Source organism: Acanthaster planci, linkage group LG18 (assembly GCF_054643075.1).
Source record: "Acanthaster planci isolate LZ-2023a linkage group LG18, COTS_SCS, whole genome shotgun sequence".
Taxonomy (NCBI): domain Eukaryota; kingdom Metazoa; phylum Echinodermata; class Asteroidea; order Valvatida; family Acanthasteridae; genus Acanthaster; species Acanthaster planci.
Genome location: NC_141794.1, coordinates 10101643 through 10127116, shown reverse-complemented (window position 1 = coordinate 10127116; position 25474 = coordinate 10101643). Strand labels below are relative to the sequence as shown.

Here is a 25474-nt window from a genome sequence, read left to right as displayed (position 1 = left end):
TGACTCCAAATTCCACATTCGATTCCCACTTGTTCTTAGATCAGAGGGAGATTACACACATGAGCGTCCGGGTCCTGTCCAGCCAATCTCTCCAAGTGGAGTGCCAAGCCGATGATGAAAACATCGCATGGGGTCTGTACAACATCAGCTCGTATCACAGCACTGAGCTAATCAAGAGTCCAGGTGACATCTCCATTCACACCTACCACAGAGATGGACATTGGGTGTCCAACTTGACAATTGAGAACCCCTTCTCCAAGAATCTGATGGGTCTTTTTGTCGTCTGTAGGCCTACTGTTTCCTGTCCAGATGATGAGGGACCCCCTGTGTACGATTCCCTAAGAATTGACACCGGTAGGCCAAATTTAAAACTTGGTTTCTGCCTGAGGTTAAAAGTTCTTCTTGATTGGAAAGCATAGACATAAAAATGTCAATTTTTGCCAAATGGTCAGCATATAGTGTTGATTGAGTGTGGTCTCTCTTCCAGCTGCAGTTATATGCCTCGAGAGATTTGGCCAATGAGTGCCAAAAACTTTGAATCCACGTATGAACACCCCTACATGAACACAAGACCACAGTAATTGCTTACTGTTGGTTTTCCCAGTGAATTCATTACAATTGTTTGAAAGACGTTTACTTTTCGTCAGAGGGGTCACTTGCCCCAAATGTTTAGTCCAAATTCGAAATAACACCACTAGATTTCACTTTCATAGCATTTAGTTCACTAAAAAAATCTCAAGGCCGGTTCGTACTTCGCGCGAAGGCTAAAATTTGTGACACCCTCTTTATTGCACGGGAATCCACTCCAACGCAACAGCACGGAGGGGAAGATAAAATTATTCGCATTACGAATTCACATAAGTTGAACACGTATCAAGTCGAGCGAAATTTAGCCGCAACTTTGTCATGACGTTAAATTTGCTTCTTTCACATTCGCCTGAAGTATTAACCGGCGTATTTTCGTCCGCTTTCGTCTTGCTCCAGGCAGGGCGTGTTTTTGTTTGTTTTTTTCACGTGAGTTAGAGTGCTGTAAAGTGAAATCTAAATGTGTTATTTCAGAATTGGAATCAGCATTTCAGGCGAGTGACCCCTCCTTGACGAAATTAAACTTTCTTTTAAGCAGTCTTAAATGAAAGAAATGCGAATGACTAGGAAAACCTATACATTTGAACCTAAAATTTCAATACCTACCTTTCTAACAATTGACAGAATCAAAATGAAGAATATAGAAATATTCTTCATTCTGTCAATTGTTGAGCCCTCCCGAGAGAGAGTCATGCGTGTTTTGGGACAAATCTGAATTATACCTGCATCAGTCATTGTAGCTTAGTACATGGGAAATATGTCCAAACTCAATCTGAACTCGCTGACTTTATTCACTCTCAAACCTTTACATGTGGCTCCTTATTCGCTTAGGCTTATACAGCTTTTATAGTATAAAATAACTGTGCACATGTAGCCGTGTGTGGTAAGTCTAGCCTTGCTGTTGTGACTGTGGTTACGACGGTATACGGTTGCGTGTGGTTGCGGTATAGTAGCGGTTCACTAGAAACCCAAAACAACAAATAACAAATGAATAATAAATGAGAAATAGCGTGGTCCAAGAATTTAACTTAAAACGTCTGCTTGAACCCTCTATGAAATGTACATGATAATTGGTATCCCGGCGAATGATTAAAATAAGCCCAAGTTTATGCCCCCAAATCCTCCCAGATTTTCACCTTTAAACCCATTAAAATGGCCCAAGTTTACTTCGTTTAACTCCTTACTGCTTATAATTTACATCTAATAACAATTTAGACCAAATACATACCGATTGTGTAGAGTCTGGGGCAATTATTAGCGTAAGTTTCTGGGGTTTTACGTTACTTGCGTTTGGGAATTAAATGTCATGTGTGAACCTTGACCTCAACCCAAAAAATAGAATGAGGGCGCCCTACAATTTTATGAGACAAAAACATTTCTCGGTCGGCAACTATGCAGACGTTATATTTCCAGCCCCAAATGAATCAGCTTAAAGGATGTTCATTTCCAAATTTGTATAACGTCCTGTCGCAGCCCAAGTGTTGTCGACTAGTTCTTGGCACTCTCCACAAGACACAGTTTGGTGATAGGTCGTTTCAGCTCGCTGGTACCGGTCTTGACATCCACCTGTCGAACAATGCCCTCGTGATCTGGATAGGTGCGACTGATCCTTCCCCAAGGCCAACGCCTACCAGATAGATTCTCATCCGCTACCAGGACTAGATCTCCAACTTGAAGATTCTGCTCTCGTTGGTCCACTTTTGACGAAGTTGCAACATAGGTAGGTATTCGTGCACCCAGCGTCTCCAAAATTGATCTGCGAGATACTGAGCCTGACGCCAACGTCGACGACCACATGAATCCTCCTCCTGGAACAGACCGGGAGGCAAACTGGGACTACTTCTCAACAGCAGCAAATGATTCGGAGTCAGAGGTTCGTCTTCACCTGGATCGAAGCTCAGTGGGGTGAGCGGTCTTGCGTTAAGAATCGCTTCTACCTCTGCCATCAAGGTTACCAAAACTTCATCCGTCACAACTTGCTCTTTCAGCAGACATTTCAATATCTTGCACACAGACCGTATCATTCTCTCCCATACGCCACCCATATGGCTTGCCGTTGGAGGGATAATTGCCACTTGATACCCTGTTGCAACAGAAAGTCGCCCATCTTTTGCTGATTTAGATCACCAAGACTCTCACGTAGTTCTCGCTCTCCCCCGATGAAGTTCGTCCCATTGTCACTCATGATGATCTTTGGCCTGCCTCTTCTTGCTATAAATCGGCGATAGGCATTGATGAAACTGTCGGTATCGAGAGAATGGGCTACTTCGAGGTGATCTGCACGCATCGACAAACATGTAAAAAATACACCCGTACCGCTTAACATAACTTCGGCCCTGCTTAACTAAGATAGGACCAAAGTAGTCGACACCTAATGAAGTAAACGGTGGATCATCTGGTGTTACTCTAGCTGCCGGTAAGTCAGCCATGAACTGCTGTCTTAATGGAGCATTTCACCTCTTGCACTCGAAATAGTTGCCAATGATACGTTTAACAGTTGCACCACCTCTAACGACCCAGAACTTCTCCCTCAACGACGACCATGTCATTCCGACACCAGAGTGACAAACCTGTAAGTGATGGTGTATGATGATGAGATCTGTAACCTTGCGATTACTGGGAAGAATAATTGGATGTTTCATCTCCTCATCGATTGGTGCATTTCGAAGGCGGCCACCTACTCGTAAGATGCCATCCATCAAGACAAGATTAAGCTTCTGAAATGAAGAAACTCGTCTTTTGGCCTTCCTTCCGTTGGACACACTGGTTTGCCTTTGTGAGAGAAGAGCTTCTATCTCTTCGGAAAATTCTTGTTGCTGCATGTACCGTATGATTTGTCTCTCTGCAGTCTGGCACTCTTCAAGAGTCAGAGTTCCCTGCTTCAGGACCTCATCCTTTCCTTTCCCCTTGCAGCGTAGGTGCAGGTTGTGGACAAACCTCAAAAGCCAAGCAACTCCTCTCTTCAGTCGATTCCATGACGAATACTTGGCCAAGAGATTATCAATCTTTGACTTTCCCTGCCGTAACGTTGTCTGTGTCACCACTCTCTTGACTTCGGGATCCCCTTCAAGACTATCGTTTACTGGCAAGATGTCAGGATCTGGTGCTGTGCCCTGCAGGACAACAGGAGGAACGGGCCACTTTTCCTCGCTCATCAGGAGAAACTGTGGCCCTTTCAGCCATCGGCCATCTGTAATCATCGTGTCAGCACCACACCCCCTTGACTCTTCATCTGCCGGGTTGGATTCCGAATCTACATGCCGCCACTGGGACTCCTTAGTTGCATCTTGGATGCTTGCAACCCGATTTGCCACAAAGGTACGGAAGCGTCTACTTTCATTCCGTATGTATTGCAGAACTGAAGTCGAGTCAGTCCAGAAAACGACATCGGTAATCTAAGCTCGTCTTGCACCATCTTGCTCAGCTGAACAGAGAGAACAGCCGCTGTCAACTCCAATTGTGGTATGGATGTGGACTTCTTGGGACACAGCCTTGCCTTCCCAACAATGAAAGAGCAGTTGATCTTTCCTGAACCATCAACTGTCCTCAAATAGGATGCAGCTGCATACCCACGTTCAGAGGCATCTGAAAAGAAGTGTAACTGACTGACTTCTACTTGGTCTACCCCTCTTGGCTTCAGACATCTGTCGATGGTAAGAGCCTCCAATTTCTGCAGATCGTCTAACCAGTGTCTCCATCTGAGCAACTGATGCTCCTCAACCCTTTCATCCAATCCTAGCCCCCCACTGCAGACATCCTGAAGCAATATCTTGGTTGTTAGGATAAATGGGGCTAGAAAACCCAACGGATCAAACAGTGAGCTGACAGTCGACAATATACCCCTTCTGGTAGTAGGCCTATCCTTCAAAGTGGTCATAAACTGAAAAGTGTCAGCCTCTGCATTCCAGTGTAGCCAAGAGTACGTTCATAGGGCAAGTGATCCAAATCCAGATCAAACACAGACGGTGCCTTTTCATTAGCTGTCAGAACCTCTCGGCTATTGCTGAGCCATTTCCTGAGTCTAAATCCACCCTTGTTTAGCAGATCGATGAGCTGACAGGCAAGAATAATGCCGGTTTCTGTGTTGCTCACTGACACCAGAAGGTCATCAACATAGAAGTTGTCATGTACTGCTCTGGTAGCATCCTCTCCATAAACAGCACCATAGTCCTTGGCTGTTTTCCTCAGGGCAAACCCTGCACAACTGGGAGACGACGTGGCCCCAAACAAGTGAACCCGCATCTGGAAGTCAGTGGGATCCCTCGACAAGTCATGATCTGTCCACCAAAGGAATCGTAAGGCATTGCTGTCTCTCGGAGGCACCCGCACTTGATGAAACACAGCCTCTATGTCAGCTACCAATGCAGCAGTCTCCTGACGGAACCGTGTAAGCACACCCACTAGGCTGTTGGTGAAATCTGGGCCCTGCAGGAGATTATCGTTGAGTGATGTACCCTTGAATCTTGCAGCGCAGTCAAATACCATCCTTCTTTTGCCAGGCTTCTGAGGATGAAACACCGGGTGATGAGGCAAATACCACCTTTTCCCTATCTCAGCATTTGGTACATCTTCTCTCACCGGCCTAGCATACCCTTTCTGGATGTAACCATCAATGGTCTCCTTGTATTGCTGACACAGCTCTCCATCCTTCTGCAGACGCTTCTTGAAGGAGCCAAGTCTCGTCTCAGCAAGAGCCCTGTTGTCTGGCAACTTGACATTGTCGCCTCTCCATGGCAGACCTATCTCATAGTGGCCATCAACCAACTTTACTAAATCATCCATAATAGCTCTTGCCCTCTTGTCCTCAACCGAGTCACATCGCTTGGTGTCCATGATAGACCCACCAAAGTCTACCTCCCTAAACCTCTGAACCTGCTGAAGCAGCCGATCAGTATGAGAAATTCAATTCCATCCAGATGCCTCCATTTTCGTACATCTCTCTCGCTTGGAAAGATACTTCTGGATATCGGCAAGGTTTGCACTGTCCTCACCCTTGGCAGGTCTATCTCCTCCTCACCTTCAGTGGACCTCACTGTTAGGTTGACTTCCATTCCATTGTACTTCCTTTCTTCGGCAACAGTGTTCAGGGAGAATGTGAACCACTTACTGTTGACTCCAAGCTCTTCAGCCAACCCTTCATCACATAGCGATACGTCACTGCCTTCGTCGGGTAGAGCACAAGTCTCAACCTCATGGCCATTATGCATGACCCTCACTGGAAGAACTCGTAAAGCTACGTGTCTAGATGTCACTGAATGACATGCTCCAGGCTCTTCTCCTTCACCTTCTATCACCTGCTCCCCAGCCCCGGTCGAGGTACACGTTCAAGCAGATTTCGGCTCCGCTTGGGTGTTGCTGTCTTTCTTCTCCTCAGAATTTGCAACCGGTGCCTTTGGGGGATGCAAGAGTGTGTGATGATTCCATGTGCAGCCGGCAACTTCACACCGACTGCTAAATTTGCATTATCTTGCAACGTGCCACTGAATGAAGCAGTTGTCACACAGCTTATTATCCCTGACAAACTTACGACGCTCATCGTAAGACTTCAGTGTGAAATTCTTGCAATCTGCCAGTTTGTGAGACAGATAACAGCATGGACACTTGACCTGTTTGTCCTTCCCTTTTGTGTCTGGACGGCCTTCGGCGACAGAATTGGTTGACAGCGTGGTCATCTTGGCCTTCGGAGTTGAGTGTGGAGACGGGCGGGATCCCTTTGGACTAACAGCCTTGCTGATGTTTTGTCCATACATATTGCTGGCAGTCTTTGCCTTTTGTTCCACAAACTCTGTCATCTGCACAAAGCTTGGTTCTTGTCTGGACTCTATGGTAGCCTGTGCCTTCTTTGCCCAGTCTGCTTGAAGGTGCAATGGCAAGAGACGCTGAACTTTAAGTAAGTTCCCCGAGCTGTTCATGTCTGCATTGTATCCCAGTTGGGACAACGTTATTTGGCACTTTCTCATGTCTCTTGCTAGATCCCAAAGGGCATTGCCCTCGTTTGGTCGTATCTGCCCTCTGCTGGTGACCTTGTGTAGCAGAGCATGCATTATCAGGTGTGGTTGACCAAACTGCTCTCGCAAAATTTCAAGTGCCTTCTTGTAACCCGCCGCTGGTTCCATCAAAATGCAGTTTTCGATGCTCTCCTTTGCTTTACCACGGCAGTACTGCACCAGATACATCAATCTTGTTTGAGCATCAGTCACCTTTGAGCCAATGTTTGTCTCAAATCCCGTCACAAATGCCCAATATTCGGCTGGATCTCCACTGAAGGACTTGATGTCAGGCTTCGGTATATTCATGGTAAGCGTCAAGGCCTGACACAACTGTTCAATGCTTGTTTGCTCACGTGCTGGAACAGGGTGAAAGCCAGCTACGTGTATTGTGGCATTCTTATTTTGTGCTTGAGTGGACTGTGAGGGCGCTGCAAATGTTTGGGCTATCTCTTGATCGTTACTATTTGAAGGAAATGTTACAATGCCACTTACATCTTTCATGTCAGCCTGCGCTGGGTCATGATTGACAGCCGGAGCACTGCTTGTGACTTCTTCACTTACGTCAATTGCTTGTGTGACATCTGGTCTGTCTCCTGTGGCTTCATCTTCTGCTTCCATTTCCTCCTCCCAAAGTTGTGCCTCTAACTGTGCTTGCTCCTCTTCATCCTCCACATTTTGAAGTTCCAACTTCATCTCCAGCATCATTTTCTGTCGTTCCAGCTCCTGCTTTCTCTTCAGCTGCTCTCTACGCAATTTTGCAATCTCCATCCTTGTCTTGGCCTCTCGATACTTCTGATTGAATGATCTGTTTGATCTCTCAGATCCATGTTCACTACCATTGTCCTCTGGAGGAGGGGGATTCGATGTTGGAGACTTCTCTCCACCTTTACTAGTGGTTTCCTCAGGGGACGGCATTTACTTAGCTTCATCTGCCATGATCTTTGTCTTGACTTGATACGTAGTGTGCACTTATATTTCAGCCCAGAAAACTAATCGTGAACTTTCATGTAGCTTAGTACATGGGAAATATATCCAAACTCAATCTGAACTCGCTGACTTTATTCACTCTCAAACCTTTACATGTGGCTCCTTATTCGCTTAGGCTTATACAGCTTTTATAGTATAAAATAACTGTGCACATGTAGCCGTGTGTGGTAAGTCTAGCCTTGCTGTTGTGACTGTGGTTACGACGGTATACGGTTGCGTGTGGTTGCGGTATAGTAGCGGTTCACTAGAAACCCAAAACAACAAATAACAAATGAATAATAAATGAGAAATAGCGTGGTCCAAGAATTTAACTTAAAACGTCTGCTTGAACCCTCTATGAAATGTACATGATAATTGGTATCCCGGCGAATGATTAAAATAAGCCAAAGTTTATGCCCCCAAATCCTCCCAGATTTTCACCTTTAAACCTATGGCCCAAGTTTACTTCGTTTAACTCCTTACTGCTTATAATTTACATCTAATAACAATTTAGACCAAATACATACCAATTGTGTAGAGTCTGGGGCAATTATTAGCGTAAGTTTCTGGGGTTTTACGTTACTTGCGTTCGGAAATTACAAGTCATGTGTGAACCTTGACCTAAACCCCAAAAATAGAATGAGGGCGCCCTATAATTTTATGAGACAAAAAAGTTTCTCGGTCGGCAACTATGCAGACGTTATAGTCATATTTATATGATATTAACAAGGCAAATCCTTGTGAGGCTGTAAACGAACCCATTTTAGCCGTTTCTCTCAACTGATATGAGTGATATGGTAAAGCGTTTTTGAAACACTTGATGCTGGAATTATTTTGAGTGAACTGACCTTAGCTGCGGGATATGAGTTTGGTCAAAATACTTTGAAAGACAAAAATGTACGTCTGCCAAATTGAAAAAAATCGGTCAAGTACCACATATACTACGAGTTAAAAGTTGTTTGTACAACATTTTGTATGATACATCTTAAATTAACTCTTTATGATATTTTTTTATTATCTTATTTCAAGTCAAAGCACTAGATATACAAGCGCATTTGATCAAAGTTTTGTACGGTTCAACCGTTGCAGAATGAGTGGACTTTTAGATTAAATATATGTTTTTGTTCCCGCACCCCCAATGCGAGCCTTTGTTGGCAATTTGTTAAGAGTTTCCAAGGCACCCATTGTTCATATGCAGTGTGACTCTCGTCCATTGCGGTATCTTATCATTTCCTTTAATGAGAGTAATGGGTGTACATGTACATTTTGCTTCTCCAGTGTTTTACGGAACAGTCAGCATTATTTCAGACAAGACAACCCCAGTAGCTTTTGGCAGTGCTGTTCGTCTAACCTGCAATGCAGTGGATGATGTCGTCCACAGCGTGGAATGGTACCGGATGCCGCTGAATAGTGCAATCTCCAAACGGATCGACTCCACCTCCTATGTTCGAGACGCTTACATGGGTGGAACTTTGTCCCTTGATATTCCGGATTTCCAAAGTGAACATGTTGGCGTTTATCTGTGTGCTATCAACTGGTGGTCTGCAGTGGCTAATGTGACATTGGAGGGGCCAGAAGGTAAGAAAAATAATCCCACGAGTTCATTTTGAAAGCGGTCGGTTTGATGTCTATGGGGCCAACAAACAAAAGCGAACAAGATCTTTGGAAATTAGTGTTGAACCAAATGCAGGATAGAAGCATGAAATTTTATTAGAGAGCTATCAAAATAAATTTGAGTGACTGTGTGATCCTCCAAAGTTAATAGACCTATAACATTGTTACGCATCGCCAGGCTTTGGGTTAATCAATTAATTTGACTCTACCTAGCACCCACAACTCTGGGATCAACAAATTTAGCAATAACTTCTGTCGACAAATCGCATCCGATAACTTTATCAACAGTCACTCCTGATCCAATCACAAGTGAAGCGGGACCGTCAACACCCGTAGCTGGTCCTACTCCGGGAAAAATCACAGATACGGCTGGCACAAGTGTTTTCAGAACCGTAACTGCACACGCTGCAGACACCCCAACTCCTCAAGCGCATTCTGGAAGTGTTTTAACCTCAACCACTGGCACACAAGGTGTTGAATTGTCCACAGATGGAGGCCCCCTTAACACCAAATCCTTACACACTGTTACTCCAGATCCATCGTTGTGCTCAGTACGAAATGTACACACTCTAGAGGTAAGAATCACCCTTCTCTAAGGGGTCTCATCTTGAAAATTTGTGAGGTATTGAAGAAGTGTCAAATGTAGACTTTGTTAGGATTTTCAACAGCTAGTGCAATTAATAAAGGCGAATAACCTGCAGTGGACAAAGGAAGTATTTATTTTAGTACATGTACCTGCTTGAAGTGGCAGGCCAAAATCCAAACCAACTTCCAGGACGTGTGATATCACTGGGACAGAGGTTTACAGCTGACATGCTTTGACTTCACTGAGTCCTTGAAATTATTGACAAAGAGAGTTTATACTTCAACGATTAATCAAATTCATAGTTTATTGGTCGCATGTATGGCGGTTCAAAGTCGAAAATGGTTAGTTGTCTTGTGCGACGTACCGATATCAATCAGCGAATTCGGATAAAAAGGTAGCCTACAGTATAATCCAGTTCATACAGTGAAGTAAATATTCAGCCAGTAATCTTCCTAGCAGCTCTTTGTCTTTTCAACAATGTCGATGCTCAGCAATTTGAAATAAGATATACATGTGTATTACTTTGCTTTGCTTCTTACTTTTCAGGAAGTGATTGAATGCGTTGACACCAGCGGTATTGATGTAAAACCGGGCAAGCTGACAGAAGTGGAGAAAGAGGAATTGACTAATGTTTTGAAGTTTATCGCGGCATTGGCAACTCAGCAGCTAACAGCAGACTCGGATGCTGTTGCAGCAACCGAGGTAACAACCTTGAGGCCATATTTATTGGAAGTTGATGCCGGAGGTTGTATAACCTGCAGGTGTCTCCCGTGACAATAAAATAGGGGAGAATGAGCATGATGTATTTGCGCAGGTGTGAGTGACATGCGCCGTCTACACATACTTTCATCAAATGTCCCGAGGAGTCAAGGGGGCGCAGTAGCGCTTTTCTCGTTCTCCACCCCGGAGACCGGAGGTGAGAATCCCACTGAGGTCAGAGTGTGGATTGGGTTTTCAGGCCCTTACTGACTCAGGGTTTTCCCTGGAACATTAATCCGTGTTTTCTTCCCACGCCTGAAACTGAAAATTCCTCATGATATATCTGCTTCAGTGTCACTCATAATCCTCCTGTAATCACCGCTTTGGTGGCTCCACACACTGGAGTTTTTATATGCAGACTGAGTGCATAAGCGCAGCACCATATCAGCTGTTGCACATAGCATATTGTCGAAGAAACTACCCCCAAAGGCAATCCTTTGATCATTCAAAGGACAGGGTTGCGGTAAGAGGTATCATGCTAATATTGTTCATGCAAGTTCAAAGGATTGGAGGTATTTGACTGTATTTTGAAACTTTTGCAGGAGCAGATCCATACCGAGGTTGGCGCTTTTTTCAAAATCTCCTTTCTTTTTTGAGGGGCGGGAGACCTTACCTTTCTTTTCTTGCTTTTTCTTCTGTAATGTTCTCGACTTGTTGGGTCACTAAAAATATGCACTGCTCGTACTTTTATGTTTACCCTTTAAGACGTCTCGCTCGATGAACACGGGAATCCCCACTCTTTAATAACTCATGGATCCACCTCTGTTGTTCATAAAAATTGAGTTTCCTTAGGAACGACAAAAAAATTCCAAGCCTGAAATAATCCTGATTCTATGCTGTCGTCAGAATGCTTGAAGGAAAATGTACATTTAATTTAATAGTTAAGGCAAGTTTAAAACCGCCTGAACTGTTTTACCTTGCAAATATTCCAGTTTTTATTAATTTCAGTTCCATTGTCCCTCTTTAGGTTGTATTAATGGTGTTCACTAAATTGACGGATCCAGACCAAGATTTGGTAGGTGAAGATATGGTGTTTGTACTTTATGTTGTCTGCAGAAATTAAAATGTCAGTTCCACCTTTCAGAAGCTAACTTTTTTAATGGCTTCAAAGTATAGATGAGGAGGTAATTTCCATTCACTGTAAAACATTACAATAGAGTTCATGTATTGTATGGAAACAAGGAATTAGATCTGGCACAAGGTCAAATTACTCACAACTTTGTCAATTACAATAAATAAAATGAACAGAGTACAAGGAAGCTTTTTTATTACGTCAATCCAGTCAGTCCAAGAAGAAGCCGAGATTGTAGCTGACACTGAAGAGGCTTTGAAAGTTTTGGCCGGGACGCTGCTACCCAAGACCTGTGCAACTCTTGGATATGATGTCAGCAGTAAGTTTAGACCTGTGTGTGATTCAAAATGTAACGTAGTCTTGGTTCCAAGACCCTCTAGTTGTTCCATGACACTGCGAACCATCTCGTGTACTGTACATGCATGTACCTGTACATGTACAGGGGGGCGCTGTCACCTCGTTAATCGTTATGTGATAACAATTTGTGTGGTGATAGCTCCCTCTAACAATGTACATGTGTTGTCCGTGTCACGGAATAACTACTAGACGGTCTTGAAACCAAGACTAAATGCCACATGGAGGACGCAGACAGGCACGTCACTATGGAACATGCTTCTCTAAAAGCACACTCCTGGCATCCTTTCACAATTTATTAGATCCTGTAGAATTCGGCAAAACAGGAGACACTCTGGCAGATCGACAAGAATATAATATCAAATGTAGGAATGAAGGATGTTTACGTCGAGCAACCTTACAGGTCACTGAAATTGGGAATATGAGGGACAAACATTGACAGATAACACCTTTGCGCCCAAATCAGGATCTGACTGGTACATTAACCATCATCATGTAGACAAAGTGGTCTCGAATTTGAGGCCAAACCGTAGGCCTACTTTTCTCAGTTTCTTTGCTTTTCTAAGTCTCGATCGACCCGTTGTCTCGGTCTAGGACTTAGAGGTCTGAAATTATTGCTGGTCAAAACTCTTGGCTTTCAGTACCAGTAAATACAAACATTTTCTTACCCTGTGTGTTTCTTGATTTCCACTCGGTTGTTGCCCTGAAAAGAGTTAATGCCTTCCCCTAAAAGGTCGAGCTCGGGCGGCCTGTTCTTGACACGGGTTTCTTGTTCTCGCGCTCGAGTGGCGGGAACACAACCCAAGAACACTGTTCTCGGAACAGGGTTACACACACCACCTCCTTGTCAGGGTTTTACAGAAACACACGGAAAAACTCGTGAGATTTTGATTTTTGAACAGCTGCAAAAAGTAGAGAGATGGCTTCCAAAGCCAGAGACAATGGGAAGTTTTGCAAAATTAACATTAATTATTTTCCATAACACGGGAATGAATGTTCCTGTTTAAATAGAAAGAATTCAGCCCATCCCAACATTAACTCTCGAATAACGTACATGGACGCCGCCATTTTGCATGTTGCTTGTCACTAACAATAACCGGTTGTTTGTTCTCGGTGTTCGAGCGGCCGACCCACGAACAACATCGAGCTGTTCCTGAGCATACAAGAACAAGCCGCCCGAACATTGCGCCCTCCTGTGTTGTGTTTAGTTGTGCTTGAATAGAAGTTGCCAGAATACATGACACATGCATACAGCCCTGTATGGATATTGTGTTTTCCTGCGAAGCAAGAGAAACCCGTAACAGTTGTAATATACAGGAAATTTGATGTGATGTTTATTTTTCTTTTCTATGTGCACAGTGCACATTTGATGACTGACTTCATGCGTGGAGGAAAAAAAATACCATTTCCTCCATGGTACATGTACATGAGCGTATTACAATTTTACACGCACAATGATTAATGGCGTACGACTCGTTTGTAAATCGCCAAAAGTTGCATGATCTAATGACCCATTGGACAGATTGCTTCCGAAGCTGCCAATGCAGTGTCTAACCATTTTAGTGAAGTAAAAGTTTGTTATGAAGACAATAAAGAGTGTGATGACCCTAAGGGTATAAGAAGAAACGGGTATGTTTTTGATATAGAAATGGACATGTGAATTTACCGGTATTTGACAATCAACCTTACGTATGTCTAAATCATTGTCATTAATTTTTTCTTTTTCTTTTCTTGATACCGCGTGTGGAACCAGCAGTAATAAAATGTTGTTAACGGACATATAGGGCCTACTGCTGACACACACGGGTACATATCGGTCTTGGTTTGTGTGGCTTTTATAAATTTAATGTCTTGATCTTGTCTCATCACACCCTTATCAGGGCCCAGTTGTCTTGATCTCAGACACAGTACTGCGGCCTAGATTGAGAATTTCAACATGTGCGACTGTTAAAAAGCAAGGCACGTGTTTGAACTTGCTCAGCGTTCCGCTAACCACATATTCCAACGCACGCATTGCCCAGAACGGCAGCATGCAGTCTAGGCTTAGATGTGGGATAAACTGCGGTGCGTGTAGTTTATCGAGAATGGAGGAGTCGTTGATGGCATATGTTAGCCTCGATCTGAACCAAGAGGGAGCAATTTTCTTAGCAACGGAGTCTCCTTTGGTCAGAACTGCACTTCGGTGGTTCACACGAGCGACTATGAAATGCACACATTATGGTAGCGTACGCTACCAACAAAATGAGCACTCCCGACCAAATGGCCCTTTTAACCAACGAGACGGTGCTTCTGCTCACTGAAACGGATTTCGGGAGTCGTGATGGACTTCGCCAACTGATCAATTTGCGCTCGCTTCATACAAAAAAAATAATTCTCTACATCATGGATGTGGTGCAGGAAACCCATTTGTCACTATTACCCATTTGTCATTCAAGGTGCGACTCTGTGCAACTCTCTTGACCTTGGCTTCGGGAGTAGCCACAAGTTCACACACCCGGTGCCACTCAGCGATGATGACTTCGATGATATCTTTGAGGAGAGTGTGGAGTTTGACTTATCAAATCTGGATCCAGAGAGAAGTAAGAACAAGAAGACAAAAATAATCTTTAGTATCAAACAAAGGAGTGAATTAATGAGAAATGCGAGATATAATAAGGCACACTTTATGTATAATATACAGGGTTGTGCCGAATATCCGAATATTTTATCGATTATCGAATATTATTTTCCGAATTTGAATATTCGAATGCAAATTCATGAAAAGGAAGGGAACATTTTCTTTTGCTTTAAATGAGAGAAAATGCACCATGGAGGCTTGTTTCAAGCAGATTTTAATAAAAAGCTACATAAATCCATCAACGATTCAAAAAGTAAATTTTTCATTAAACACTTTAAAAGAATAAAAATTTTCAACTGGGCAAAAAGTATTGTTCATCTCTTAAATCTTGCTAAATCGTGGCTGGAGATACTCCTAGATGTGAGAAGCTATTATATCGATTATAACGTACAGTTGTGTGCGTTATTGCAACAACAATCTGCCGGTCAGTACGACCGAATATTGGGATATCGGATCGAATTGAAGTTCGAATATTCGAATAGTGAATTATTCGAATTGACTCAGCCCTTATGTATATATGCTTCCTTCAAGAGCATTAATGGTCATACTTCTGCTTTGGAATTGGATTCTTGCAGAGAATATAACCATTGTTGTCCTCAAGAAGGAAAGTACTACACACAGAGTTGTAAAGGTGAAATACTGGCAACAGATGGATGAGTAAGTATACATACTTTTTTCGTCGGGTTCGATACAGTTGCTTGAAGAGTATAAGGCCGTGTCCGAAACGGGCTTCCAGAGCTACGGCTAGGTCTATTGTCTACCCGTCTCCATGCATTTCCAATGGAGTGAAGACCTAGACCTAGCTCTAGACAAGAGATTTGGATGCAGCCTAAGATTTAGTCTTACTGGTTCTTCTCGCCAATTCGCTGGTTCCGTTGCCTCGGGCAGCCCACAAATTAGAGCGCAGTGTCGAACAATTAGTCCAAATCTTGACAAGAACTTAATCACAATCATGTCTAAAAAAGAAGTCCCTATACCCAACTGTTTTAAAAATGAGTTCTGATTTTTTTCTCCGTGATTAAGGTTGGAGAATGTCGTCATGTTGTATGCACTGTATCAATGTGTATTTTTGTCTCACGTGTAAGACATACACTGTGTTATTTTTAATCCTGCCTTCAAGTCTGTTAACTTTTTTGGCTTCCAGCAACCCACGGATAAGCCCTGAAAAGACATTGACGATGCTGAACAGTGCCGTTCTGTCCCTGTCGCTGTTTGTTGAAGGCGTTCGTTCCTCGATTCCAGTGAGATTCAGTTTGCGTCATCAAGTAAGTGCCATATTTGGGGAAGTGACTGAAGGGTTAAGAAGCCGGTATTTTATGCGTAAATCCTTTGTTGCTGGCGAGTCTAGCAAAATTGCCTATATTGGGGGAATTGCTGCATTTGGATGGCAAAACTTTGAATAATTGTTGATAAGAGGTTAGTCATAAGACAGTCACCTTTTTTTCAAAGCAGTTACACAACACCGAGTTACACGGTGATAATGTCGGCAAGCCAAATATATATCACCCGGACGCTGTGGCGCGTACCTTTAAAAGTTTTAACTCGAATATTGCAGTCCTTCCCCAAATCATTCAGATGTCCTGGTCTCCCTGCTGAAAATTATAAAAAAACAACAATGGCCCCCAACATTTACCTAATATGAAAATTTCCACTGTTTTGTTTTAATGTGACAAGACTTCGAAGCAGGAATTTCTGGAAGAAGACACTGGAACATCCAACAAAATCTTCAACTCTTTATGTGCATTTGTGGATAAAGATGGCCAAGCTGTGTAAGTTTGATTTCACATTTCAAAACTAATTCAGGATTAAGAGAGGGGAAAATGCCTTCAAAGGAACTCCTGGCGAAGGGTTTAATTTACCGAGCAAAGTTCTCTTATGTAGGACCTATACTGCACCGTGAAGTGCGTGAATTCTCCATGAAATGGATGGTACAAAGCGGTGACCATGCGGTATCATTTGATTGAAAAAGGTTTAATGATTATATTAAGTGAAAATGACCTCCAACGTGACCTGTACAATGCACGATATATGGTGGCTATTCTGAAGGCATGCCTATGTACGTATACCTACGACGAGAGTGACCAATCTCGGAGAAACTGTATGATCAGGTAATGATTTTGACGCCTTTTGATTGGACCTGCCCATTTCTTCAATGACTACGATTAGGAATCATTCAGAATCACTGATGAAATATATTCAGATCTAGCTTCAATGCACATGGTGGATAATTTCAGGTTTCTCTGACGGACTGTCATTTGTTACCAACAGGCAATGGTCTACATGGGGTTGTGAAGTGATACTGGACAGTTCAAGCGATACTTACACCTACTGCACCTGCAACCATTCTACAAGTTTTGCGGTTCTCATGCAAGTCCAGTCCTACGAGGTACAAATAGAATTGTTTGTATGCTTAGGAAGCGAGAACCCAAAAGCAATCACGAACAGCCGACTGATGCTAGTGAGCTGAAATAAATCAGGAACGCTTGATAGAATATCAACCAAACTGTATATGGAAATTAAAATAGCACCCATAATAGAGTCAATGACTGCAGTCAACTGAATGACAAGCTTCACGAGTTCAAATGGGATGCTCTTCAGTGAAAGAATGCCTACTTTACCGTTCATTTGAACAGCTTTGTGACTTGACGTGGGACTAGAGACTTGTTATAAACCTTCAACAAGTTATGATCAACTAATTTCAGCACTAGTGTTCCAGAAGTGATGGGAGTGAGCCCTCTAGGTTCTGCCATAACCTTCCGGTGAATATGCTTCTTTCGACATTTTACCTTACAGACTTCTATTGCTGATTTGACGACGCTCTCCTTGATCACGTATGTTGGTTGCGGGACCTCAGTGGTCACGCTCGCTCTGACAATAGCAGTGTATCTGTATTTAGGGTAAGCAAAAACACATTCGTTAACCATTCGGCTGTGACTTCTGTGGACTTCAGAGGGAATGAGAACAGTACAGTGGGACATTGTGGTTAATACTAATTAGAATCAAACTCTTAATTTGGGGGCTTTATACTTACGTGCTATTGGGGCTCTTGCACAATGCATGTTCATAGTACTCACAGTTTTAATGTGTACTGACTTGTTGTAACCCTCGAGGCTAACAACTCTCTAGGAAATGAGAATGAGTGTATACATTTCTGTAAGTGTTAATCATACCTGCTTTGAATTTTTAATTGCTTTTTTTTCTTTCTTTTTTTCAAATCTGAGGGATTAAATAGTCGTATTTCTCATCCACCCCTAAAAACCGTGAGAAAAGATATTCCAACCACTTATCCCTTATTATTTGATATTTCTATCTCGCTTGTGTATCCCCTTGCTGTTTTGACCAGAGAACGAAGCAGGTCCGTCTGTGAATCTTGCGTGGGCTCAGCCATGCAGCTCGTGCATCAAGTTTATTTGGGGGTCAGGGTCATCGGTAGCAAAGGGAAGGGGAACAGTTCAGGAAACCATCAACCAAAAATCCAGTTTAAAGCAGTGTTCACTGTTCAAAGGAAATGACAATTTTTACCAAACGATCCTCTTTATCTTCATGAGAAAAAAGGGATGTCCGAATGTTTGCAACAGTTTCACATAAATATGCTTGTGTGTACTAGTCCAAAGGATCTTGTCCATTTTCTCTATCAATGTTTTCATCGACTCACAGGAGGACGCTGCTATCCGATCGGTCATTCATCCATATCAACTTGTCCATTGCCATTTTGGTAGCTCAGATCCTCTTCATTGCCGGCGTTGACAGGACTGAAAACAGGGTGAATATTAAAGTTAGACGATTCGTCACTCATATATCCACATCATAAGCGAACTTCAATAAGGAAATGAACTTAAGCACTCTTCAAACACAACACAAATGAAGTGCGTAAAGATCTGCTCGTACATCATCTTCAAAGTCTTCGGCTTTACAACTTTCGCTTAAATTATGCCCTGTGAGTAAGACACCAGAGAAAATATGGTGTTTCATTATGAAACACCATATTTTCTCTGATGTCTTACTCACAGGGCTTAATTTAAGCGAGAGTTGTAAATCCGAAGACTTCTTATACCTATGTGTGATAGACTATACATGTATACTGTTTTGGCTTGGTCACGAGGCGTGTGGAAACCGCGTCTCTTTAAAACCTCTGTCAGTAACCGACTGGGTGGCTTTTCTGTGGTGGCCTTGATACTTGCAGAGTATTTGCAAAGCCAAAGACCTTTTGACCTACATTACATCAATAGCTGATAAAACGGACGTGGCTGGCGTGCCAATTTAAACCTATTTCTTCCGTTAATAAAGTCATTATTCACAGTGGCTTGTTGAACTTGCAGGGTGTATATTAAGCCATAGCTCTTCTTACCTGTGTCAACAATTGATAGATTGACCATCCTCTGGTGGCTTGCTCAATTTCAGGCTGTATGCAAAGCCATAGCCCTACTGCTCCAATTTCTCTACCTGTCGGTCTTTGCCTGGATGCTGGTGGAAGGGATCCACCTGTACATGAAGGTCATCAAGGTCTACGGCAGCGAGAACATCAAAATGTACCCCTACCTCTTCATTGGCTGGGGCATTCCCCTCGTCATCACTTTGATCTCGTTTGGTGCACGTCATGAGGGATACGGGACGGGGGAACGGTATGAGGCAGCATTCCCAAAACTTCCTAGATCCTTCACGGGGTCAGTGGGGGAAATTCAGCGGCGTATCCGGCTGTTGGTGACGGGGGGAGGGCAAATTCAAAAGTGAACCTAGCATCGGATTCATTCAACCTGATATTGGGGGAGAGAAAAAAAACCAAAAGCCTTACCCTCGGTTCCGACATCCTTGCTTTCATTTGCTGGCGGTGTTTTCTTAGGGTGTCGGTGCCAATATTTGAGAAATAAATACACCGATTGATTTCTTTCCAACTCGGATATGAAGTATTCTTTTAAAGAAAAATTTGTCGGGGAGGGGTTCGGACAAGTTGCCCCCTGCCCCCCCCCTCCCCGGGGGATTTACAGCATTGGGGAAATAAGACAGATTCTCATTCTGTCTGGAGCTATTTCAAGCACTTCGAAAGTGCAAGGAACGTGCAGTAGACTTGATACGCAGAAGCTTGTGGAGAGTTAAGGAATTGCACTTTTGGGAAAAGTGCATGGGGAGGAAAATGAATGAAAAAGCACAGACTAACCTGTTCATAGCAAATGTACATGGGTTCAGAGCGGAAATCCTTACACTTTTCTGAATATAAGACTTAAAGGTTTTCATGGTGAAAGAAACTAGATCTATAGTAAAGATTGCGGTAACACCATGTATTTATCTCTTCTTTGAGTATGTGTGGTTCTGAGAAGAACCGGGGAATAACTCGACGTTTCGAACAGTGTACAAAGACGGACAGAGTACACTGTTCGAAACGTCGAGTTATTCCCCGGTTCTTCTCAGAACCACACATACTTTTCTGAATGTTGGAAATTTGTAGTTCGCGTGGCACTGTGCAGGATGGTAAAAACTTACCAAATATTCTGCTTTTAGATTCACCGTACAGTTTACTTGAACCTTTGACTCGGACCGTCTTAATACTTACTTTGTTTTGGTCCACACTCCTCACTTTTCCCCTTTTTTAAAAGTTGAACACGGGAGCTTACTTAATTGCGTTTCTTATCCACCAGCACTTAATAAATTCCCTGATGGAATTAGTCAAGAATTGACCTACTTTTAAAACAGCCTATTTATCGAAAGTTTCATCTTTTCCATTCTTTACAACTAGCTGTTGGCTTGATACATCGCCTGGTCTCATCTGGGCTTTTGTGGCACCGGCCGTCCTTGTCATAGTGGTAATGAGGGTTTTACTCTGCATGTCAGGTTGAATTAGTGTCGGAGGAGTTGACGATGTCTTCATGAATTAATTTTAAAAAATAGCCAGAGGACATATCGAATACGTAATGCCCACCGGATTGTGCATTGACTGCGTATTGGGCGACTTAATGTGATAAGAGCTGTCAAAGAAAGTGTCGTTTATTAATGTTTGTAATAAAGTGCCAGCTGTGCATTGTTACTTTGGAAGGACGTCGCTAGGATTGTCTTTTTTGGGGGAACCACTTCCTGTTTTCTAGGGGAAGGTAATCTCCAAGGGGTGAAGCACTCATCAGCTCGCACTGATAAACCATAGGCCTAGACAATTCAGCACAGGGAAGGGATCAATTTTAAGGTTTTATTTTTAAGCGAGTTGGTTATTTTTACCTTTTGTCATCTCTTTTTTTTCTTTCCTTTTTCCCCTGTTCGTTACTTTTTCCTGAATATACATGAACTACATGTACTCTTGGGCTGACTATAAAGGTAAGCTTGGAATGAGTACAATTGGTCATGGTTTTAAAAAAAAGGTATAGCCCTAGGTTTATTGGGTTCGTCGATGGCATGTTCAGGTCATACGTGTTTCATCATCGTTTCCGCTTGTCAGCAAAAATGAGACATTTAAAAAACTCCGGCCTGGCACTCCCCCGCCCTCCCTAAGAAAATCCCTGAAACCCCCCCCCCCGGATTTATTGATTGACCCTCCCATTTTAGGGTTACCATTTGAATGCGGTCTGATACCCGTGCAAGAATGTTTAAGGTTCGGGATTGAGGCCACTTCAAACAAACTGTGTATACTCAGGACTTTAGAAAAATTCCTCCCGGCTTTTGGTTCATGTACAGGTCAACATAATAGTCTTGGTAATGGTTGTGCGCATCGTGATGAATTTGGCTCACCTACATCGGGTCAGAAAGTATGATCATATCAAGTAAGTATAGAGGCGTTGTAGAAGCCGTTCTATGGTAGTAGCTAGTATTTCTGAACTGTCAAATGTAAGTTTTGTGTACTTATTTCGGTGCTTTTTGTATACGAATAAGACATGACAAAAACGTGTGCAAATGATTGTCGATTACAAGCAGTGTTATTGTCAGGTTCATAATTTCTATGACAAGTACGACTACCTCTGCACGAGTACCATAGTACTTGGGGTTTTTTATGATCATGTGCGTATACAATACCACAATGAGCTTACTCTAAAACTTTTCTTGGTTCTCTTCATAATCAGAGCTGGCATCAAGGGCGCCCTCACCATCTTGCCTCTCCTGGGACTGACCTGGGTCTTTGGACTGCTGGCCGTCAACAGCGCCACCATCCTGTTCCAGTACCTCTTCACCATCTTCAACTCCTTCCAGGGGCTCTTCATCTCCTTGGTCAACTGCGCATTTAACTCGGAGGTGTGTAGGAAAAACACGATCTCTGACGTCAAAGAAGCAGACTCCGGACACTAAAAAAAAGAGTCCCAAAAATGAAAATCTTATTCTTTTCAGAAAATCTGTTCTTTGATATTACATGAAGGTTTCACTCTTTGACCCTAAGAGGCCGCCCACTCGCCTCTTTTTTCAAATATCGCTGCAGTGCACTTTTTTTAGTCTTTAAAAGTTTTATAGAGTAACTTGAACGGTAATTTTGTTACCAATTTTGTGAAAATTGAACGTATTGCACACGCGCACACAAGTGTGTATTTGCCTGCAACTGGGGACCCCCTATTGATCCTCTATTGTTCGTACTTCAACTTTTTTAGAAGACCACCCATATGTTTTGTACACAGTTGTCAATCGGGGACCCTCTGTCAATCGGGGACCTTATTGTCCTCTATTGTTCAGGGTCCCCAATTGCATGCAGAAACAAACTCACACACACATCCTTACACAGCTATACCTGTGGGGTATTCCATTTGTTCTCGTGTACAAAACTCCCACACAACACGCAAAAAATTTCAAATCACTCCAATTTAAACCAAACGAGTAATTAAGGGTCAACGACACGAACGATGGATTCAAGTCCTATTGGCCCCTCCATTCGATGGAAATATACCGAAAAGTGACATGGCAGCCTAATTTAATATGGTAGATAAACCCAGAAAATCCTGGCACAGTACAAACATAGAAGTGGCATCAGGGAGCAGCAATAAATTCTGAACCACTTTTGACTATTCAGCCTCACACAGTAATCTTCAATTTATAACTAATAAACCTTTAAAATGACTGCTTTTATGTACAGTTATTGTCAAAGCTTGGCCAAAATCCTACGTCTAAATGGGGAAACCGAAAGCAATAAACTTGCCTTGGACACCATTGCCACCAATAAACAAACGTTTCAATGTTACACCACACTACGCATATTGATTAAATGCAAAAGCAATCCAAAGGCAAAATGAACCTACGTTTTGATAACAGACCATCGAGCATTTTTTTAATCAAACTGAAAACAGGTAGCCCACGTATGCTGATAGGCACGTTAGCCTTAGGGACTTAACTCGCAGAAATTGTCATTAAATATTCTGCTAGTTCCGATGGTTGTCAACAACTCTTCCTTGAGGTCACATTTCTTTTAATACTTTGTCGACTTCAGACATGTACTGCTGTGTCCACTCTGTTCCCAGCCATCTATTATACGTAGTTCCAATGTATCATCGGTAATCTTTTTAACTCAGCACAGGTAACAATAAGCAACAATTCGAGGAAAGCTTTACTTAACTTTGCGATTAATCGTCCGGTTTTAAGACTTCCCAAATATGGAAGAAGACTGCTCACGTTGTACAAAAAATGCACGAATTTCGACGGTACTTCTTTTCAGTCGAATGCGAAATGTTAGTAGAACCGGTATGCAGCTGTACTCTTCGGGCAGACTCGCATCCAACACATGCATCACATTCCTTGGTGAAGCAGCGAAGTGCAGGTCCCATCAAGGAGCCTCCATTGCTAGAAAAATTACGCCCTCTCTTGCTCCCTCAAGGGGCCCATTATACCAAACGAGCGCTCAACCGCACATTGTGGGGACTCCGTCGACGCGTTGTGTTCGGCGTTGTATTGCAGTAGTTTCGGTTTACAATCGGCTGCATGGCCATTACCAACATTTGGGGTTCTTTCGATACGTTTAGCTAGATCTGTTTTCAAACCTGAATCTCGGATACATGCTATTTCATAGCCTAATGAATGAAGTGCATTGAGATCAATTGTTTATAGTTACAGAAAGGTTGTTTATTAGGCTACGTCTCGGTTAAATTTTTTTATATTTTCCCTGAAATGATGATCAGGTCAGATCTGCTATTGTACGCAAGTGGGAAAAGGGGAGACTCGCCAGGAGCAAAGAGTCAAAGGTACTGTTAATACCTATCATTTCGCAGATTGCCGTGTTGGTAGGAAGTGTTCCCTTTTGGATGGCACCTAAGCCACCGAAACCCATGCATTTCATAGTCGTTCGTGAACCAGCGAAGTGCCATTAACGCTAAAGAGCCTAGGAATATCGCATCCTCTGTTGGTCGCACAACATTTCTATTGAGGGAAGAAGTGGTCATTCTTAACATTAGGCAATCGTTAAAGACAAAACCACAGACTGACCAACAAAAACCCCATTTCTTGGAAATCATAAATTTCAAACGGTTTTTGTCAATTTTTTAACTCCACTTTTTTCATCGCCCTCAAATAATGGCCAAACTCTTAGGTATCTATGAATAATCATGATTGATTGATTTGACAAATTTTATACAAAAGAGCCAAATGACCACACGGGCCTCTGTGTTTTTAACAGGTGTACTCTATGTCCGGCAGACTGACCAAAAGCACAAGCTGGAAGATCACAACTGACAAACGAGACTGGTCTGGTCACGGAGATCTGAGTGTGAACAGCGATAACTCAGGTATAACGATTTTAATATCTAGCTTGAATGCTTTGAGGTGCTATGTCCTAAGGGTACACCTTTTGAAGGCTTGACAGCACATGTACACCCCTAAAAATGATGCTGAGGCACGTTTGTAAAGATGACACAACTTCAAGGTTGTACACATTCCGACGAAAGTCTAGGGTATGACCATGCACCCCACGAACTAATGCATGCAATTGGCGTGTACTCTGCAGACAGTGGAGTTCTTGTGAACTATTGCAGAAGTCGACCAATGTTTCCAGCACTGAACACATACACCATTTAATTACTTGGTGCTCCTATATTTGTAAACCAGCTGAATTAGAGACTAACACTTCTTATTTTCTGCCCTTATTAGTATCTTACTAATGTTAAATGTTAGTGTTGTGATTATCACTGTTTAGCCTTACCCTCCAGGCGGGCAAAGAGCGGCGTGTCCCATCTGGATGTCCCCCAGCTAAAACTAATGGCAAGTGGTGTCACTTTATGCTTCTTTTTATTAGTTTTGTACAACATGTGATTGGTTGTTGTTGATAACATGCCATTAATTCTACTAGTAAAGTTAATGCTGAATTGTTAGTTCAGCCAATCAGACTGCCCACCTCTGATAACAAGCTATGCTTTCACAGATGTGACCCAGTTTGAAACCCGGCCGAAATGTATTATGGTATCACCCGATTGAGAACGCATTGAATTGAGCTGCTGTCCTTAAATAAAAAGGGGTCAATCATTTGCTGCTGATATACATTAGCACTAAAAATTTGGGCAGTAATTTTCTACAATAATCTTTCAGAATTTACCTTCTCCAGTAGGAACGATCAGGAAGAAAGGAAAAGTACAGAAAAACGGTGTGTGTTCAGTTACAAAATGATTGATTTAGGCACTGTATTCAACAAATAATGAGTTTTTCAAATTCGTGCAGTTGAAAAAAGATTCCATTCGTTTTCTGACAGCTTTTCCAATTTATTACATCTTATCTAGGATAACATCTCAGTGGGAGTGATTCCGATATGTTTTGTCTGAATGATTTAAAACATAGCCCTAAAGAGTCATTAGCAACGAATTTTCAACGGATATCCTAAAAGCGGGGTTTTACAAAACCACTCTTCTTGACTTGTGCGATTTCTGAAGCAAAGTAACTGATTTTCGTCCCAGTTTGTTACAAGTTTCAACTCTCTTGGACTCATTTCATTTAATATGCATTTGTCACTTGCTACATGTGTGACGACTTAGGCCCAGACAGGCGCCTATCAG

General features: G+C 42.7%; 1 protein-coding gene across 1 annotated transcript in view; it reads left to right on the top strand.

The window, feature by feature from the left end:
* The window catches only part of LOC110978803 (uncharacterized), a 33086-nt gene extending 8065 nt beyond the window's left edge, over window positions 1-25021 (top strand). The window contains exons 6-25 of the mRNA XM_087148670.1: window positions 40-354; window positions 8820-9119; window positions 9444-9730; window positions 10288-10443; window positions 11468-11515; window positions 11783-11891; window positions 14362-14505; window positions 15119-15200; window positions 15688-15808; window positions 16218-16312; window positions 16812-16929; window positions 17337-17440; window positions 18201-18306; window positions 18945-19165; window positions 20275-20341; window positions 21201-21286; window positions 21584-21752; window positions 23615-23677; window positions 24109-24217; window positions 24625-25021. Of these exons, the coding sequence (XP_087004796.1) occupies window positions 40-354; window positions 8820-9119; window positions 9444-9730; window positions 10288-10443; window positions 11468-11515; window positions 11783-11891; window positions 14362-14505; window positions 15119-15200; window positions 15688-15808; window positions 16218-16312; window positions 16812-16929; window positions 17337-17440; window positions 18201-18306; window positions 18945-19165; window positions 20275-20341; window positions 21201-21286; window positions 21584-21752; window positions 23615-23677; window positions 24109-24217; window positions 24625-24740 (2816 nt within the window). The 3' untranslated portion in view covers window positions 24741-25021. The remainder of the gene's footprint in view (window positions 1-39; window positions 355-8819; window positions 9120-9443; window positions 9731-10287; window positions 10444-11467; window positions 11516-11782; window positions 11892-14361; window positions 14506-15118; window positions 15201-15687; window positions 15809-16217; window positions 16313-16811; window positions 16930-17336; window positions 17441-18200; window positions 18307-18944; window positions 19166-20274; window positions 20342-21200; window positions 21287-21583; window positions 21753-23614; window positions 23678-24108; window positions 24218-24624) is intronic.
* The last annotated feature ends 453 nt before the right edge of the window (window positions 25022-25474 follow it).